The sequence below is a fragment of the Carassius gibelio genome, chromosome B6 (assembly GCF_023724105.1).
Source record: "Carassius gibelio isolate Cgi1373 ecotype wild population from Czech Republic chromosome B6, carGib1.2-hapl.c, whole genome shotgun sequence".
NCBI classification, from domain to species: domain Eukaryota; kingdom Metazoa; phylum Chordata; class Actinopteri; order Cypriniformes; family Cyprinidae; genus Carassius; species Carassius gibelio.
The window spans coordinates 18,428,265-18,447,884 of record NC_068401.1 but is presented as its reverse complement, the minus strand read 5'-3'; the positions used below and the strand labels follow the sequence as shown (position 1 = coordinate 18,447,884).

General features: G+C 35.5%; 1 protein-coding gene across 3 annotated transcripts; it reads left to right on the top strand.

Annotated features, from left to right (window-relative positions):
- Positions 1–3,789: 3,789 nt before the first annotated feature.
- Positions 3,790–17,486, top strand: pecam1b (platelet and endothelial cell adhesion molecule 1b). Of its 3 annotated transcripts, XM_052558466.1 has the most exons (14): positions 3,790–3,989; positions 4,140–4,157; positions 5,240–5,533; positions 5,607–5,882; positions 5,982–6,251; positions 6,656–6,925; positions 7,031–7,312; positions 7,760–8,038; positions 8,678–8,779; positions 12,559–12,603; positions 12,740–12,832; positions 13,230–13,283; positions 13,421–13,443; positions 15,467–17,486. In XM_052558466.1, the coding sequence occupies exons 1-14, from the start codon at positions 3,905–3,907 to the stop codon at positions 15,521–15,523; spliced, it is 2,148 nt and encodes a 715-aa protein (XP_052414426.1). In that variant the 5' UTR covers positions 3,790–3,904; the 3' UTR covers positions 15,524–17,486. The 3 variants fall into 3 exon arrangements, 2 of the variants coding, with proteins under 2 accessions (XP_052414426.1, XP_052414427.1); XM_052558467.1 differs by lacking the exon at positions 13,230–13,283; XR_008154246.1 differs by lacking the exons at positions 13,230–13,283; positions 15,467–17,486 and adding an exon at positions 8,861–8,891 and having other exon boundaries at positions 3,792–3,989.
- The last annotated feature ends 2,134 nt before the right edge of the window (positions 17,487–19,620 follow it).

Genomic DNA, 19,620 nt, shown 5'->3' with positions numbered 1-19,620 from the left:
CGGAGGTTTCATCTGTGTTCCACATTTGTGCACAATTTTTATTTGTTTACACATGAATGAAAATGAAAATGTTTACTAGAAGCCTGAAAGGGGTAGTTCACCCTAATATTTACATTTTATCATTAATGTACCTGCATGTCATTGCAAACCTGCATTAGCTACGTGTTTTTTTTTTTTTTTTTTTTCGTTTTGTGGGTTGCGTGGGGACAGTTATATGGAGCCAGAAGAATCTCAATAAAGATAAATGCACACACTACATTCACATATGCACACACAGGATCCATACATGCACACACATAATTCATAAATACACACACAGGATACACAAATGCACACAAAATTCACAAATGCACACACAAAATTTAAAAAGCACAGAAGATTCACAAATGCATACAAAATTCAGAAATGCACACAAAATTCAGAAATACACACACAATTCAGAAATGCAAACAACATTTACAAATGCACTCAAGATTCACAAATGCACAGGACAAGATTCAGAAATGTATTTCTGATGCACACACACATATATCTTGATTTACAAACTGCTTGCGGTCTGTGAACTTCACTGCATTTGTGTGTGAATTTTGAGACTCCCTTGACTTGGCTCGACACACAAATGCCTTTTTTTAAACAGGGAATGATCTGCAACCAATCAGATATCTCCCTTGTTTTAGCCAATCACAAGAATGCACCCCACGTGGGGAATTGTTTACTTATAAGCCAATCAGCGAACAACTCACTTTCCTCACGCAGCGAACGACTCACTTTCCTCAGCGAACGACTCACTTACCTCACACAGCCGGCGACTCACTTTGCGCAGCCAGCGACCCACTTTGCGCAGCGAACGACTCACTTTCCTCACGAGTCACGCAGCGAACGACTCACTTTCCTCACCCAGCGAGCGACTCACTTTCCTCACGAGTCATGGAGCGAACGACTCACTTTCCTCACCCAGCGAGCGACTCACTTTCCTCACGAGTCACGCAGCGAACGACTCACTTTCCTCACCCAGCGAGCGACTCACTTTCCTCACGAGTCATGCAGCGAACGACTCACTTTCCTCACCCAGCGAGCGACTCACTTTCCTCAGCGAACGATTCACTTTCCTCAGGAGTCACGCAGCGAACGACTCACTTTCCTCACCCAGCGAGCGACTCACTTTCCTCAGCGAATGATTCCTCAAGCAACGAAGTTGAGCGAACGATTCACTTTCCTCACGCAGCGATCAACTCACTTTCCTAAGCGAACGACAGCCGCAGACCCACTTTTCGCAGCCAGAGAGCCACTTTCCTCTCGCAGCGGACCACTGACTCTCTCTTCATGTAGGGACTGAATATTATAATTAAAGTGACTTCTATATTGCATCCAAAAGAATATTTAGATATATTTAAATATTCAAAAAGGTTTAAACATTTTTTTTTTTTTACTTTCATTAAAATATTTCAATAAAATGAAATAATTGCCTATTGCAAATTTATGAATCCATGGTTAACTTTTTTTTCTGCAGTCACTGGGCTATATGTATTGAGACATTTTTTAATTTATATTTTGTAAAAAAAAATAAAAAATAAACCTGAATTGTAATCTAAACATCTGTATTTTCATACAATTTAATACAATTGCTGTGTGAACACGTTCATGTGATTGGCTTATAAGTAAACAATCCCCCCACATGGGGTGCATTCTTGTGATTGGCTAAAAGAAGGCAGATATCTGATTGGTTGCTGATCATTCCCTGTTTAAAAAAAAAAGCATTTGTGTGTCGAGCCAAGTCAGGGGAGTCTCAAAATTCACACACAAATGCAGTGAAGTTCAAAGACCGCAAGCAGTTTGTAAATCAAGATATATGTGTGTGTGCATCAGAAATACATTTCTGAATCTTGTCCTGTGCATTTGTGAATCTTGTTCTGTGCATTTGTGAATCTTGAGTGCATTTGTAAAGGTTGTTTGCATTTCTGAATTGTGTGTGTATTTCTGATTTTTGTGTGCATTTCTGAATTTTGTATGCATTTGTGAATCTTCTGTGCTTTTTAAATTTTGTGTGTTCATCTGTGAATTTTGTGTGCATTTGTGTATCCTGTGTGTGTATTTATGAATCATGTGTGTGCATCTATGAATCCTGTGTGTGCATATGTGACTGTAGTGTGTGCATTTATCTTTATTGAGACTCTTCTGGCTCCATACAGTTACCTCTGGGACAATCATGTCACAATTAAATTTCACTTTTAGTATGGTTTGAAGCTCACCTCCGGGATTAGTTGAATCGATCCTAGTTCTGAGTCTACTGTTCTGTATTATGAGATGATGAAGGTAAAACATCATTGTGTGTAGTTTTCTATCAGCTTTAGTGCCCTGATTTTCTGATGTGTCATTGAGAATGTCATGGAAATGATGAATGGCAGATATGTTTAATTCTTACCTTTCAAAAATCTAATTCTTGAATTGTGCTTGTATTTATGTTGCTACCTTTGTAACTGGTTTATTTAATACCAGTTTTTTTTTTTTTTTTTTTAACCAGATAAGTTTTATTTCATTTTATTTGTTTTTTTGGCTTGCATTACCTGGTATGTCTGCCATTCTCTTCCTGTTGTTGCATTACTCACTGAATGGAAAAAGCACCTTTATTTGTCTGTCACCTTTTCTTAGGACCCCCAGTCTCTTTTTAGATTTTCTGCCCCCTTTGGGGATTTCATCTAAAAGAGAACTGGGTTTAGCACTTACCAGTAGATTTGTTCATGAATTATGCCAGTATCCCTATCAGATACATTTTTTTTAAGCTGCCTTTCAGGGAGTGGGGGATGGACTCTGCCTTCATCAGATTGGAACTTACTGCTCTACTAATTCTGTTTTGGGCTTTAAAATTTTAATGAAAAAGATAAATGAGTTAAATTAATTGAAACAATCAGGTGTTTTCTCTGGCTGTTGACTGCTTTTTCACCATGGTTTTAAAAACAAATAGCAAACATTCGAATAAACCAGATATGTAAATGTATAATTTGCAGTATTTGTCACTTTGTTTGTTTGTCTGTTTGTTTCTGTCATCATTTTTTCCAAGTCCTGCTTAGGTTTTCATAGGACAACATGTAATGTTTTTGTATGCTAAGTGCTAATATATACATATATATATATATATATATATATATGTGGGGAAGTTGTGGCCTAGTGGTTAGAGAGTATGACTAGCTTGTGGGTCACAGCATAAATGGCTGCCCACTGCTCCGGGTGTGTGTTCACGGTGTTTGTGTTCACTGCTGTGTATGCACTTTGGATGGGTTAAATGCAGAGCACGAATTCTGAGTATGGCTTGGCTGTATGTCACGTCACTTTCATATATTCTCGAAAAACATTTGTTTTCAGGAACAATTCATGTCCATGTGTGAACATGGTTTCTGCTTGTTTTCAAAGACATGGAATCAATCAGGGGGTGCATTTCCCAAAACCATAGTTGCTAACTAAGTTAGCAACTTTGTTGGTTGCAATGCAATTTCCCATCAGTCTCTTAACAGTCTCTTAACAGGTTAGCAACTATGGTTTTGGGAAACGCACCCCAGTTCAGTTTAGTTTTTTAGTTTTTGTTTAAGCATTTCTCTGTTGTTCTCTGCTGAAATAGAAGGCTTTTTCCTGAAGAGTAATAACACTGGTTCACCTCCACATCCTGTCCACTGAACCATCCTCCTGCTTCATCAGAAAGACGCAAATCCAGCCAGATTGAACATTCCAGCTCTGGGCCTCATTTCCCCAGGAAGCAACACTCACTTCCTGTGAAATTAAGAGAACAAAGTCTGTGTGAAGTGATAACTAGCCAGAGGTAAACCCCTTCATACACAACTCCTCCCCCGATCTTCACTTCACTTTGTCCTACAGGAAAACATACGTACACACTGGTTAGAAGTGTTAAGCCATGTGGGTGAAGATTCTGCCCTCTCTAAAGATGGGCACCTTGTGGTTCACCTCCTTGTGGTATCTCCTCTTCTTCCTCTTAACCTGTAAGGGCACTTTTATTTCTAGCCGATTAATACTTGTTCAAGAGGATGTTAAGGTTGGTTTGGATATAAACTTGATTTTGATCTTGAATTCTGTATTTTTATTTTTTTTTTCTAACGTCTAACGTCTTTGACAACATATATCATCATCAGCAGAGGAAGCCTGCGCAGGTCTGTAAATCACTCAGTTCTCACCCTCGTGTTAAGTTATTCAGTTTCAAAATGTCATAATCATTGTCATTTATCAGTGGAACCTGTACAATTTTACTGTATGAAGTGGCTGATTTTGGTTTGTTAAATTCAATTGTAATAACCATAAATTTGGAACTGTTTCACTTCACGTTTATTAATAATGGAAATCCTTATTATTTGGACTAAAACATTTTGTGTCTTTGTACTGTTTGTTTTTGAAAACATGTTAATGTTGTCATTCGCTTTTAACATGATGCTCTTAGAATTTGATAGCCAAACATTATGAACTTGAATCAAGCTCTGATAATCTGCATATCATTATAGTTGGTAAATCTATGGGTACTGTAATAATTATTAGCTCATATTGTTAACTTTATTATTAACCAATTATTAACTTTGACAGCTTATGTGGAACTACTGTTTGTTAATTCAGTCTTGGGTGTGATCTGTTAAGTACAAATAAAGATTTTCATGACTAATATTAATTATTTGGAACTTTATATACATAACTACTACTTGCTTGCTTATATGGAAAATTAACTTAAAACATATATGAATTTGTCACACCATTAGTCCATTACAATGAGCTAAAAAAAGAAAAGTTAAGTCTGTAAATGTAATCTATATGTTGACTCTACATGTCCATTTGTGAACTACCCAAATATTTTATGTAGTTTCACTTTTAATGTGACATTGAAACTGCAACTGCATTTAAACTTTTTATTGCAAAACTTTTACGTTATTGCAGAATTATGTAATGATGTTTTGGTTTGGGGGGCAGATAATAAGGCTAATAAGACTTGTTGTAACAATATCAAATGCAATGCTAAATGAACCACTAAGAGGCTAAGATCACTATGCGCATAAGATAATTCAGGGCTTCAGTAGTTAATTTAAGTAAATCTGAGTATATTTTACACCACCAAAGTTCAGTTGAATCAGTCTTCTGCTAACCAGTAACCAGTAACAGTTTGATTGGAATTAATTTCTGTGATGCAGAATATCATTCCGTAATACACCTACCACCCTCTAAGTGGTCAAATTGCTTTATTTCTCCACAGAGTCTGTCATAAAAAGTGTGCAACTCATTATCCATCCAAGAAACGAAGTTGAAAGAGGTACAAATGTGTCATTGATATGTCATGCAGAAGTCAGCCACAGCCCGGGGTCTCTCCCCATCTATGAATACAACATCTACAAAGATTTTAAGCTATTAAATACTGACCAGGCGAATTCTAAGGACTACCAATACTCTATACCAGATGCCAGAATGGCTGACTCTGGGAAATATAAATGTGAGGTTGTCATTAAGGAGCAAAAGAAGGAGAGCCTTGTCGAAGACCTGACCGTGAAAGGTAGAGGAACACATCAGTTAAATGTGTAGAAGAATTGTTCTCAGAATTCTAATATCTGCTGATGTTTCTGCAGGTCTTCAGACACCAGTCCTAACAGTGGATAAACTGAAACTGATAGAGGGAAATCATGTTAATTTTAACTGTACAGCAGAGGGAGAAAGAGGTCTTCTTAGATTTTTCATTCGTGATGGATCTCAGGAACTCTACACAGAGCTCACATATAGTCGCAGAGTTGATTGGCAGCTAAATCTTCCTAAAGGAACTGTGAATATATTTTGCTACTATTCTATTACATTACGTAGCACAGAACTCTCTAATGTCAGTAATGTAATCCGTCTTGACATTCAAGGTACGTCAATATATATATTTTTTTTCATACTGTACTGTATTATAAATGTATTTGTACATCCAAGAAGTGTAAACATGCCCACATTCCTTTCCAATTCAGAGCTGGAGATCAATCCTAATATCGAAGTCATCCCATCAAAAAATGTCACTGAAGGAGATCTCATAACCTTCAGCTGCAGTGTTGATACAACTTACCAAAGAAATTCTGATCCAATAATCACTCTTAGCCATGGACATATCGTGCTCAGTTCAAACATGACAAAGACAGATTACAAAGTGTATGCTAAGGCTAATGAATCTGGGGAATATGAGTGCACCTCACGTCTTGGTAGTGTTTCTAAAGTCTCCGCTATGAACATCTCTGTAAAAGGTGAGAGACAATGAATGCTTAGCAATATTTTCTAATGTATTCTTTGTGAAATTGTACCTTAAAATAAGATTAACTTTTTGATTATATTTTTAGTATCCCCCTTTTTTTTTTAAGAATGAAATGACCATGGGCCATCAGTATGCAGAAAGGACACAAAATAAAACACAATACAACAGCAATATAAATTGTTTAATGTGAATTTTATGTTATATTAAAAGTGTTCTGATGCTGAATCTTTTTTTTTGTGAAAATCCTTAGATGCAGTCACACCTTAGATGTATTTTAGACCTTTTTTTTCTTTCAAACTGAAAGGCAGTGAGCATTAAGCACAGTCTGGTCTTGTCTCCCCAAACACTTTTAAATATATTATGCTTTTGATAACAGATTGTATATTTTTGCCTTAGAGCTTTTCTCCATGCCTGTCCTGAGCATCCCCCCAGCTAAGGTTTTTGAGGGAGAACATTTCAGCATCAGCTGTCAAATAAACAGCTTAGCCTCAGAAAGGATTCGAATGGATGATATAAGGTACTCTATATTACAAGACAAAACACCTGTAATAAATGGTAGCCTATACAATGGCACTGCAGGCAAAGCATCCAATGGGAAATATATATGTGTTGCTGAAGCCAAGGGGATTATCAAAAAGAGCAGGATGGTGCTGTTTGAAGCAGAAGGTAGGCATTGCTTTCTCATCCTCCTTTTCTAGGAAAACCAAAAATATGATCAATGTAAAAGACATAACACTTCTTTAAGTTAATTAACCATTGTTTCTTTTTAAGTTCTCGTTTCAAAGCCTGAGATCTCAGTTTATGGTCCTGTTATCGTGAATAAGCCATTTTGGATACATTGCCATTCTTACAATGGAAGTCTGCCAATTATCTACTCACTAAAGAGAAACAACATCACCCTGAACAAGACTGAAGTATCTGACCTTCATGAGAATGCTCGTTTTTTAGCCATGATATCAACTCCTTTAGACATCAGCAGTTACATGTGTGAAGCAGAGAATAACGGCCAAGTCTCAAGAAAGATGAGTGAAAGGCTACGTGTGACTGTAATAGGTGAGGTCATCATAAAAATATCATAATATAGGTCTAAAAAGTCAGTTATTTACAAATGACCAGGGACCGATAGAATCTGTGAATTTATTGAACTTTTTGTTGAGTTCTACATGTGCATATACAAATGCAACTGATTGTCTTATTTATATGCAATATAGTGTTACTTTTCAATGTTATATATTTCAATTGTTTGAAAAAGATTTTAGAAGAAAAGTTTGGCTCTAGTGGATTATACAATAATGTCATTAAATGTATGTGATTTCAATGCTGTGGTTCTCAACCTTTTTGACTCATTTTAGCCCCCCTATTATATTTATACTATTTTTATGTGTTTATAACAGTTTAATAGTTAGTCCTGGCCTCCTGGTTGAGAACTGCTGATTTGTAATGTTGTTTAATTTAACAAATCTGTTTACTTATTTGAGTATACTGTTCTCTTGTTTTTAGTTCCAGTAGGGAAGCCTTTACTGACAATCATTCCAGTTCCAGAAAACATTGAAGAGGGCAGTGATGTTACCCTCATATGTAACATTGCAAAAGGCTCACCACCTATCAATTTTAGTTTTTATGGAGGCAGTGGCACAGAAATCTACAGCACCACAGTTCAAAGTAATTCATCCTCATATGTTCTGAGTGCCGTAAAGAGACAGCAAAGTGGAAATTATTACTGTGAGGCAAATAACCAGGCACAATCTTTGATAAAGAGTGACACAGTCTCTGTCGAAGGTGAGCTTTATCTTTCTTTAACATCAAATCTATAGTCAATTTTATGAAGAAAAAAAAAACCTTTACATAAATTCATTTTCAAGTGTCTTGTTCTAAAATTGTATAATTATTGCATGTGGTGTTTTTATGAGATTGCATTCACTCTTAAAGACGTTCAAAAACCTTCATTTCAAACTTTTACAGTGAAATGGTAAATCTAACCCATCTTGAATCTTATAAGCGGTTCACTTTTGATCTTGAGCCTGTACATACAGAATAACATGCTCTATGTGCCTTTTTTCTTACCTGTAAAGTGACACTTCCACTCTGGTGTTTAACCACCTTTACTTAAAGTATGTGTAATGGTTATTTTTTTAAAGCCATGCAGTATGTTTATGTGTTGAACACATTGAAATTTATCAAATTAAACTATTGTTTACCAGCCATAGTCACCTTTCAGTTTCATTATATTGGAAAAAAAAGCAGCAAGGATATTGTGCAGTTCAAAACCCCTCCTATGTTTCATGTAAGAAAAAAAAATCATACATAATATATCCAAATATCCAACATTTTATGCAACATCTAAAATCTGTAAGGTAAAAAAGAAAGTCCATGTTGTTTCTCATCTACTCATTCTTTCTGTATGTGTCCACTCTATAGTGAGCCTGGCAACGTGGAAAAAAGCTTTGATTGCTGTATTCTGCATGCTGGTAGTGGCCCTACTGGTCCTTTTCATCGTGAGGCACTACAAGGCCAAGCGAGGTAGAAAGTCCTACAGCCCCACTGCGTCACCTGTCTGACCTGTGTACCAAATTCCATTTTAAACTTTTCTTTCTGTCACAGGTAAAAGAGAGATGGCTGCCGGACTGTCAATGTGAGTCGACTGGCTTATGGTTAAGCTGGTCTAGAGTTGAAGGAATTAGAGAGAGGTGGTTTTGTGTTATTAAATAGGCGCTTCACTCATCTGACCATGCCTTTACAAGTCCCAAACAGACAAATCTATTTTAAAAGGAATAATAGCCATAGACATAACCAGGAAATTTCAAGAGGGTCTGGATGCAGATTTGCACTTGCACTCTCAGACTTGGATTCTCAGACTTGCACTCTCAGACACTTGCACTTCCGCTAGCGACGTCACTTGCAGTCTTAATTGTTTTATTTTGTTCTATTTATTGATAACTTTTTGTTTGAATCTCTCAACATTTTACAACAGTAGCCAGGTGGCGAAGACAAGAAAAAATTAACTAAATTACAATGTCACTTGCAATCGCCACTTTCACTCTCCGCTACCTGTGACGTCACTTGCAATCAACACAAATTGTGCGTGTTGCCAATGGAGACAAGAAGCTGTTGGGGTCACTTCATCTACAGCGATATCATTGACTTGATTGCAAATAAATTCACAGACACTATTTAACTGAACAGAGATGACATCACTGAATTTAATGATGAACTGCCTTTAGCTATCATTTTGCATTATTGACACACTGTTTTTCTAATGGATGTTGTTCAGTTGCTTTGACGCAATGTATTTTGTTTAAAGCGCTATATAAATAAAGGTGACTTGACTTGACTTGACATTGTAGTTTACTTATTTTTTTCTTGTCTTCGCCACCTGGCTACTGTTGTAAAATGTTGAGAGATTCAAACAAAAAGTTTTCAACAAATAGAACAAAAGAAAAAAAAAATAAAGACTGCAAGTGACGTCGCTAGCGGAAGTGCAAGTGTCTGAGATTGCAAGTCTGAGAATGCAAGTCTGAGAGTACAAGTGCAAGTCTGCAGCCAGGCCCTTCTCGGAAATGTAGGTAGTGGAGAATATTTAATAAGTACATTTGATTTTTTTTTTTTGATTTTTTTTAATCTCTCACCATTCCTCAGAAAGCCTGCAAGCCCTAAATCAGGTGACTCTTTAACACTGAGTCTCACCCATGACACCCATTATAGCGACCATACAGGCAGTCTCTTGATTTTTTAAATTTTTGTTCATCCACAGTCATCATCCCATCCATTAATTCTTTCACTCTAGCTCACCAGTCCTGCTGTGATCATTTATATCACCTCTTCAGACCCAAAATCTTGTCAGACTGACCAACCCTGACTATAGATAGATAGATCGATAGAGAGAGAGAGAGAGAGAGAGAGAGAGAGAGGGTTATTCTAGGGTTAGTCTCTAATTAGTGTCTTAAATCAGTGGTGGAGCAACTTGCTACTGTGTGGAACAGATTAAGATGACTTCATGTTGAAATGTCCACATACTTAGTAAAAAAAGTGTCCCCCTCACATTTGCTGTTTTGCAAAACACATACACATATCCTGTTTATGAGCCATGACGAACAAACCGGGAGTTTTAAGACTTTGCCATCTATGTTTACATCACTTAATCTATGATCATGATATTTAGTTACCAGGTGCAACTAAATATTAATGTGCTAAGACTCTGTGTGACACTGGCAAATTCACTGTCTAATTCTAAAACCATAAGACAAAGAAATTTCCAAGATTATGAAACTGGAGGCAAAATGAATTAAAGCTTTTCTAAAAAAAAAAATAAAAAAAATTAAAAAATAAAAATAAATTATCACCTCAGATCTTTTTAGTTTTTTTCAGATAAAATGGAACAAAAGGAAAATGGGAATTAAACTGTGGATTGGTAACATGATTCGATTTTTGAAAAATTTGTTGGTTTAGGTGAAATGTCTAAATGTTCGATTTGTCAAAAACAATGTTTCAGTTTTTGATGCTGGCAAGTATTGCAATCAGCTGCCCCATCTTCTCTTCATTCTCTTTAGAAAAGCAGGAAAAAATAGGTACCTCCCATATCACAGCAGTTTGGTTCATTATTCATCTTAACAGCATCTGAGTCATCTATTCACCATGTGCTTTTTCTCTAATTTCATTTATTTGTTTGTAAACAGCAGGGGAGTCGGACTGTGGGTAAAACCAGTACTGATTACCAGGGCCCCAAAGGAAGAGAGGGCCCTTGAAAAGTCTAAAATATATATTTTCAGGGGGGGGGGGGGGTCATTAGGACTTTATATGCATTGGTGCATAGGGCCCGGGATCTTGTGCAGCACCCCTGGTACACAGTATTTGTTTTTGCTTCCATCATTATATGTTTGTTTATTAATTGATGTTCTTTGTTTCATTTTACCCTAAAAGCATCGATTAATGCTTTATTTACTGTTAAATATTCTATAAAAATGTGTGCATGTATTTGTTACATAAAACAAGAATTGGCAGGCACTTAAAATCTAATAAAATGCTTTATTTGGAATTACCTCATTTGGAATTTATTCCCTAAAATATTAAAGTGATTAAAATCTCTTCATATTCTGTCCCTTTTATCATTTAACTAGGTGTCTTGTAAACCAGGTATTATTTATTTATTTATTTAACCTTCATTTAAAATTAAGATTCAACTCCTTTGGTTTAAATATTTTGAAAAATTTGAAGCATCAATGTTGACTTTTATATTTATTTTATAAAGTTTCCTGCTTTTGTATCTGTCTGTTAATACAGTGTCCCCAGATTCCAGACCAAAAAGCTTATTTCAGATGCAAGGTCGCTATGATTTTGCCACATAAGACATGTTCCTGGATCAACATTTTCTGATGATCCTGGATCAACATTATTGTTCAAAAATATAGACTTAACCCAATCCCTACCCCTAAACCTAACCCAACCCATAATTTATTGCTAAAATCAGTGGGAAATGATAGCTGATTATCAAAGGTGTAGAAGCACCTAACTCTGGTTTTAAGCCTAAAACAGATATTTTCTGAGAAGTTATATCTCAGTTCTTATTGGTTGATTTCAATATTGTTCCAGGATCAACAAGGATGTTGAGCCAGGAACATGTTGTACTTGCTGAAAATGTCTCTAAAAGCAGGTCACAGATTCAGGAGATACAGTGATTGTAACTAAATTGGAAATAAGGCATATATACAAAAGCTGTTCGCTTAGTTTAGGGAATTGACTGATTAATCACTGATTACTGATTAATCCTAACACCTTCGACATGCTGAAATTTGAATGTATTGATTTGGTATATATACAGCAAGTAAAATAAGTATGGAACACATCACCATTATTGCCAGTAAATATATTTCTAAAGGTGCTGTTGGCATGAAATTTTCACCAGATGTTGGTAACAACCCAAGTAATCCATACATACAAATAAAACAAAATAAATTAAGTTATGTTTAATAAAATGGAATGATACAAGAGAAAATAATTGAACTACTCAACTTCAATACTCCTCCAGTATGGAAAATTTAGTCACATGTATTGCTCAGTTGTGATCTTGGGCCATTCTTCCACAGTCTTCAAATCGTAAAGGTTATGTGCGCCTCTTCTATAAACTCTGATCTTTAGTTCTTATTTTCTATTGGATTCAAGTCAAGTGGTTGGCAGGCACGCACGCACCACACGCACACACACACACACACACACAGATACACTTCAGATAATTTGAATTTCAATTGAAATTAGTAGCATGTAAATGGCCATGGCTGATACACTATTTTTGCTGTGTGTTTCAGTGGTGGTGAATAACAAAGAGAGTGTTTGGAGTGAAAGACTTCCAGGTGATACAACACATCATGCTGATTTCCATGCATTCACCAAACTACTAGTATTTACCTGCAACATACAGGCCTACATAAAATGAATCTAACCTTCTTCATTTTGTATATTTGTATTGTTGTTTGTGTTTCTCTCCAGATGTTGCTGACCAGGACAGCCTAGTGTCCACAAACGAAGGTGACATAGAGTACACAGAGGTGGTTCATCTGCAACCTGTAGATCCTACACAAAGTAAGTTCAACATTTTAAAACTATATCCATCTCTTTTCTTTATCCTTTCACGCCTTTTGCCTTTTGAATTGGAACATTACGATTCCATGGCATGTACTCATTAGAGAAAAACCACTTCCTGGGTGGGGTCTAACCATCCAAATTATCAAGATCCCTGGGTTTTAATTACAGTAGTTACAGTAGTTACTTTCTAGATACATCTCATAAACAGGAAAGGACTAAGGACTAAACAGTGTGCATTTCACAACAGCTATTATTTCTATTACCTCCTTCTTCTTTCCTTTTTTAAGATATATCCTAAACACACACACACACACACACACATATATATATATATATATATATATATATATATATATATATATACACACACCAAACATTTATTTTATTTTTTTAGTTCCTCGGAAAAAAGGCACAGATACTGTGTACAGTGAGCTTCAAACCACTCAAGGTACAAACAGCATTGGAAAAACAGAGCAAATACATTTACACACAAAATGTTCCTATGAGATTATGTGATTTCAAAAACACAGAGCAGTTGGTTGTGTTGTAAATTATGTATTTTTCTAATGCATGCTTTTTGTACAGGGGCTACTGAACATGTTAACCATGTAAGTGACCTTAATTCTTTCACTTCTTATGACCTTATAAGCATTCTTTCCATCCTGCTGATTGAACTTTGAAATAATTAAGAAATCAAAGATGTCCCAATGTGTTTCAAAAGTTAAGTATTATGTAAAACTATGTTTTTAATGTTTGACTTGGCTTACATAAAAATTATTAAATACTCCAGGTCCGTAATATATAATATAATTTAGAATAAAATTTGCTTGTATTACATGGTTGGTTTTGTTGTCTACTGCTGTGGAATTCAAATATGTTTTAATTACCTTAATTTTAAAAAAATACAAATATCTGAACAGTGAAGACCATCAGTTTTTATTTACTTTTTAGGCAAATTACTTAAAATCTAAATCAAAGCATGCATCTTGTTCAATAACAAAGGGCAGTCTGAGACTTAACAAGTTAACAAGTTAGTTGCATGAATAATATTTTATGTGTGTGATGCAGCACATCACTTCACTTGACCAGAGAACTCTAATCTTAGTTTTTTTTAGTTTCTCTATGGCATGTGAGAGGATGTAACATTCTCATATGGAGGACTGAATGTGTGCGTTTTGTAAACTCTGTCTACAGTAATTGAAGCAGGAAGCACCATTCAGACTTTCCAAATGGGAACAAATAGCTGGGCTGTGGTTTCCTCTTGAAGAGAGGGCCAGAACTTACAGAGAGCAGTCATACACACAGTGACTTCATAAACTCTGTGAAAACACAGAGGGAAGGAAAACAGAAGTACAGCAAAATTATGGATAGAATAAATCAGATGTCTCAGTGTAAAACATTGAAACTAACATCAACACAATTTTCCCTTCTGCGTTTATTGTTAAAGGGGTCATATGATGCAATTTCATGTTTTCCTTTCTTTTTGGAGTGTTACAAGCTGTTTGTGAATAGATAAAATTCATAAAGTTGCAAAGACTACAGTCTCAAACACGAATAAATATTCTTTATAAAAATGTAGACTTTTCCACGCTCTCCTAAAACGTCTCATTCTTACATGCCCCCACACGTCTGCATCACGATGTGGGAAGATTTGCATTTTATGGATGACTGTTTCCTGATCTTGGGAGAGTATGTTAGACTACAATGCTAGCTGTTCTGACTCACAGTCTGTATGTATGTTTACATATTCCAAGGATTTCCCACTAATGATTCAAATGCGGGTTTTAAGCAGTGTAGAGTAGTGCTTGTTGTTTGTAGTTTCTCTGATCACATATGCAGACATGGTTTTATGTTTACGCAGGACGATCCAATGCAAAGCGTGAAAAGTCAGTATAAGTCATTAAAATCAGTAATGATGTCCCGCCTCGATGCAACAAATGGCTCGTTAGCAATGGTTTTAATTGTTTTTGTCTGGTCATGCTGGTGATCTGACAGGGACACATATAACAGTATGGCAAGGGTTGTAACATTTCCATCACATGCTTGAGGTATTCAGCCAAATCACAACGCACTGGATAGCTGGCCAATCAGAGCACACCTCGCTTTTCAGACTAATGAGCTTTGTAAAAAATAATGTGTTTCAGAAAAGCGGAGCATAGATGAGAAAACATTAGTACAGTATGTGGAAAATAATGTGTTTTTTTTAAAGCTTAAACTGCATAAACACATTTCATTACACCAAATACACAAAATAATGTTCATCCATCGTATGACCCCTTTAAACTTCTTCACCTCCTCTTCCTCATTATGTGTACATCTCTGATAGAGTATGTGGATTTCCAACAGAGTTAAGCATGTTAAGAATGACAAGAGAGAAATGTAACCAACTGCTTCCTGGATGCAAGAATAGCTTCCCACTGCTCACCGTGTGTGTGTTTTTTCACTATTCACTGTGTGTGCACTTGGATGGGTCGGGTGAAATGTGAGGCACAAATTCCAAGTATGGGACACCTTTCCTTTCCTTTTTGAGGATGATACTAACATAAACATATTTTCATTTAATATGAATATATATGAATTTCTGAAAATATGTGCTTCCCATCAGTTAATTTTGTGCTTGTATTTTTGTAGGAAGACCTGTTAGAATATGCTGAACTCAGCCATGATCTTCCTGAACCAGTGGACTGATAGAAGTCAGTCAACATCCCTCACCTCCCTCTGGACTACTGTGGCCTATGTGCTATCATTGTGCTATGTGCTATATGTGCTATTATTTGTCCTATTTGTCACAGTGCTATACTATTATGTGTATAGTCTGTACTTTCTCTCTTTGTTTAAATATATTGTGTCTGTGTCTGTGAAGTTTAAATTAATAATCAGTTGTATTTTTGTACCCTGTGTACACTGCATGGAATGATGTAATGCAAACTGCAACAACAGTTAGTTGGACATCAGCTCACATTAGAGATAAAGTCATGCATTTATCTTCGGCCAAAATGCTTTCATTTACTGACAAAAATAATCTAACTTTTAGCATTAGCTAAAGGAAACCAAAACAAAGAATTTCCCTTTGGGATCCACTGGGAGAAGATGATAATGGCTAGTGAATACCAGTCCCACCCACATCAATTAGCTCATCCAGCCTGACATCACTAAGTGTACATACAGAAAGCTTCACAAATTTCGGCATCCTTGGTATAATAGGGAAACATGGAAATGTGTCTTTGGTAATACATTTCAATAATTCAATAAAAAAATTCATTTGCTAAGTATTCTCCTATAATGTGTAACAAGGTGGATGAACATCTGTCAAGAAATGTGAGACCATTCCTCCATACAGACATTTCTCCAGATCCTCCAGTTTCAGAGGTCCTTGTGGAGCTTATTACACGGGTTGTATTTGAAGTTTGTGTCAAGGGACTGCTATGTACTATGGGCTGTGAATTATTTTTGTGTTGATATTGAGATGTACTTTGGATCATTGTCCTGTTGAAGGAGCCAACTAGAGTCCAGTTAACTTTTGCTGTGTCATTGAGGTGTTAATTTAAAATCTGTTATGATTATATTAGGTTAAGCTAACATGTATCCTAATATGTTGTCCATGGCCTTTGGCCTTTCTGTCTGCACCAAAAAAATAATCATTTTGGTGTCATCTGTTAGCATTTGTTTTCCTTAGCTGACGATTCTTTGTTAACCAAACAGAGCTAGTGTTAGTTCTTGTTACGAATACTTCTCAAACAACAAGATCTCCCCATACAGTTTATTGATATTCACTGTAAATTTGTGAATGCTTTCCTAGAAGAGAAAAAACTTTTGAAAAACAGTCAGCTTTAATTCATAATATTCTGTTATTTTCATTGTAGTAAAGTTTGCTATATATCAAAGTGGGGTCATATAGCAATTAGTGGTAATAAAACCAATTTGATCATCAAACAATTATTGCCATTTTCATTAAATCGTATTGATTCGTGATCTAAAAAAATAAATAAATAAAAAATCCCCACAAATCATTGTTTTTCCAGGTCTTTCCCATATTGAGGAAAAACTATAGAAATTAGCCTGTGCGTCACCTCATATTTATATCTCAGTGAAACAGGAAGTCACGACTAATTTTCTAACAAATCTTCGGTGGCGTTTTATTTTTTATTTTTTTTTTATTTTTTTTTCAGCCATATCATTTGAAGGGAATTAAATCAGTTAAAGTGTATGGACCACTTCATTTGTCTTGGCAGTATAATCTTAAATTATGCAATTGTATTACAAATAACTGTATTATAAAGAAAGCAGAGACACCAATATAGCACAGATACTGTAGAATGCGTCATCCTGGGAAGATTTGTTCTGGGTCTTGTGAATTTTAGTGATGCATTGACCCTGTGAGCATTATTAACAGTAATTGTTCATATTTTCCAAAAGTTCAACTTGCCCTTGGTGTAACACAGTTTAATTAAGGCAAACTATGTGAAAGGTTATATTAGCTACTACTAGGCTATATTTTACATTTATACAGTAGGCATGTAGCATTAAATAACTAAGAATTAAATTGTGTTTTTGATGTCACACATGTAGCCTAACCTAATTAAAATCCTTCTTACAGCAGTTGTACACAGGCTATATGTGAAAACAATATTAAACCATGTTTCATAAATGAGCCACAACAGAAATTGGGAATTAATTGATACCTTTTTATGAATATTTCACTTATGTTACTTATTGAAATTACGTTTTAATCCTAGTGTTGACACTGTCATCGTCATTGTCCAGTAGATGGATTATTTGTGCTGTTTGTGTGTGGCATCTGCACATAGTTCAGTTGTGCCACCTAGGGGAGAAAATCTATTATTCACACAATTGGCTGGTTATTGACCCACAAATTGACTATTGTTCAGTATAAAGTGTAGTCTAAAAATTACAATTCTATGTAAATTATTTATCTATGTATAATTTTGTTGCTTTTATAGCCTACATGTTTTGATTATAATTGAGTGTAAAGCCATATTCACAGACTATCCATAAACACAGCCATTGGTTTTCCGCATTAGACCACTGTTAAAAAAGTTATTAAGGTCATACATGTGCTGTAATTTGTCACTATCTGTTATTTTATCAATATGCTATTTTAATGTGATACATCCATTCTTTAAATGTTCCTAAATAATAAATTATACTTCTTTCAACATTTCTTAAGGGAAAAAAATCGTCCTAAACAGTACCAGAATAGGGTTCTTCAGCTTGTAACAACATCAGAACCCATTTCAGTGCTAAATAGAACCCTATAGAGTTCCATACAGAAGCATGCTTTGAAATGCTATATAGGACCTTATTGGTGTTGTAAATAACAATTTTAATGCAGCACCGAGGGTTGTCTCTCACTGACTTTTTCCTGGACTGTGCCCAGCTGGTGGAATGAATGACCTCCCAATCTCAATTCATACAGAGTCTTTACTAATTTTCGAGAGACATCTAAAGACTTAGCTTTTTCCTCCGCACTTAACCAGCTAATACTAGCACTTTTCCTTTTCTTCTCTTTTCATTTATATATATATATATATATAAAAACTGGCTATGCATTCTATACTAGACTAACTGAGACTTGTCATGGCACTTGTAAACTGTTGTTATTCTCTTGTTGACCTGACTGCTTCTATTGTCCTCATTTGTAAGTCTCTTTGGATAAAAGCATCTGCTAAATGATTAAATGTAAATATGAATCTATATGCAGAATCTCTATGTTCTCAAGAGGAGTGTTAAAATGTTGACATTAAGTTGACATGGCAACAGCAGTATTTCTATCCTTGAAAAAAAGAAAAATTATTTGCCATCTCCCAGTACCCATGTGTGCCACCATTGAGCTGATTAGATAACAATTACAGCTTAACAGTACTACCTCTATGCCTCCGCTATGAGTGTTTATATTTAGCAAGCGAGAGTGTAGTGAGAGATGATCAGTTCCTTCATCTCTGCATTAAGTGTCACCTGACTTGTCCATTTGCTGATTTAGTGATGCTAACTGAATCATGAACTACAATATTAATGGAAGCAATTTGAATCGAACAGTTTTCAGTTTTTTTTTGTTTTTTTTTGCCTCTTAATTTTACAAAACACTACATCTGTTACAAGTATACAATGCTACATTAAATATTTTCCTTATAGCCCTGTAAATTAAACAAAGCAGCATTTGTTTTCTTTAGCTGATGATTCTTTGTTAACCGAACAGAGCTAGTGTTAGTTCCTGTTACAGACATTTCTCAACCAACAAGATCTCCCCATACAGTTTACTGATATTCACTCTGTAATTTTGAGAATGTTTCTCTATAGGAGAAAACATTTTGAGGAAAGGTCAGCTTTCATGAATAATATTGTGTTATTGTCTTCGTAGTAAAGTTAGCTTTACAAAATGGGGTTATAGCAATTCTTGGTAATAAAAAAAAAACATCAGGTGCTGGTCTTTCATCATCTTTAATTTAAAAGAAAACAGTTTTGAGGAAACTACATTGCAAAGAGTCTGTGAAAACTGTGTTTTCTTTTTGTGGTTTTAAAATACTTTTGCTAATTATGCTTATTTTATCAAGAAATGATAGTAACATGCATACAGAGGTTAATGCATTTGGACTTTTATCACAAGACATCTTCTGCAAACTATTTAAAACTTCTAATTTTATGATGCAAACCAACTGGACATCACATACTGTATTATTACTAGTGTTTAACCATAGAAAGTCTGTGGTAAAAGTGGTAGTGGGCCATTATTGGTTCATTCGTCCTGTTTGGCACAATCAGCTGCT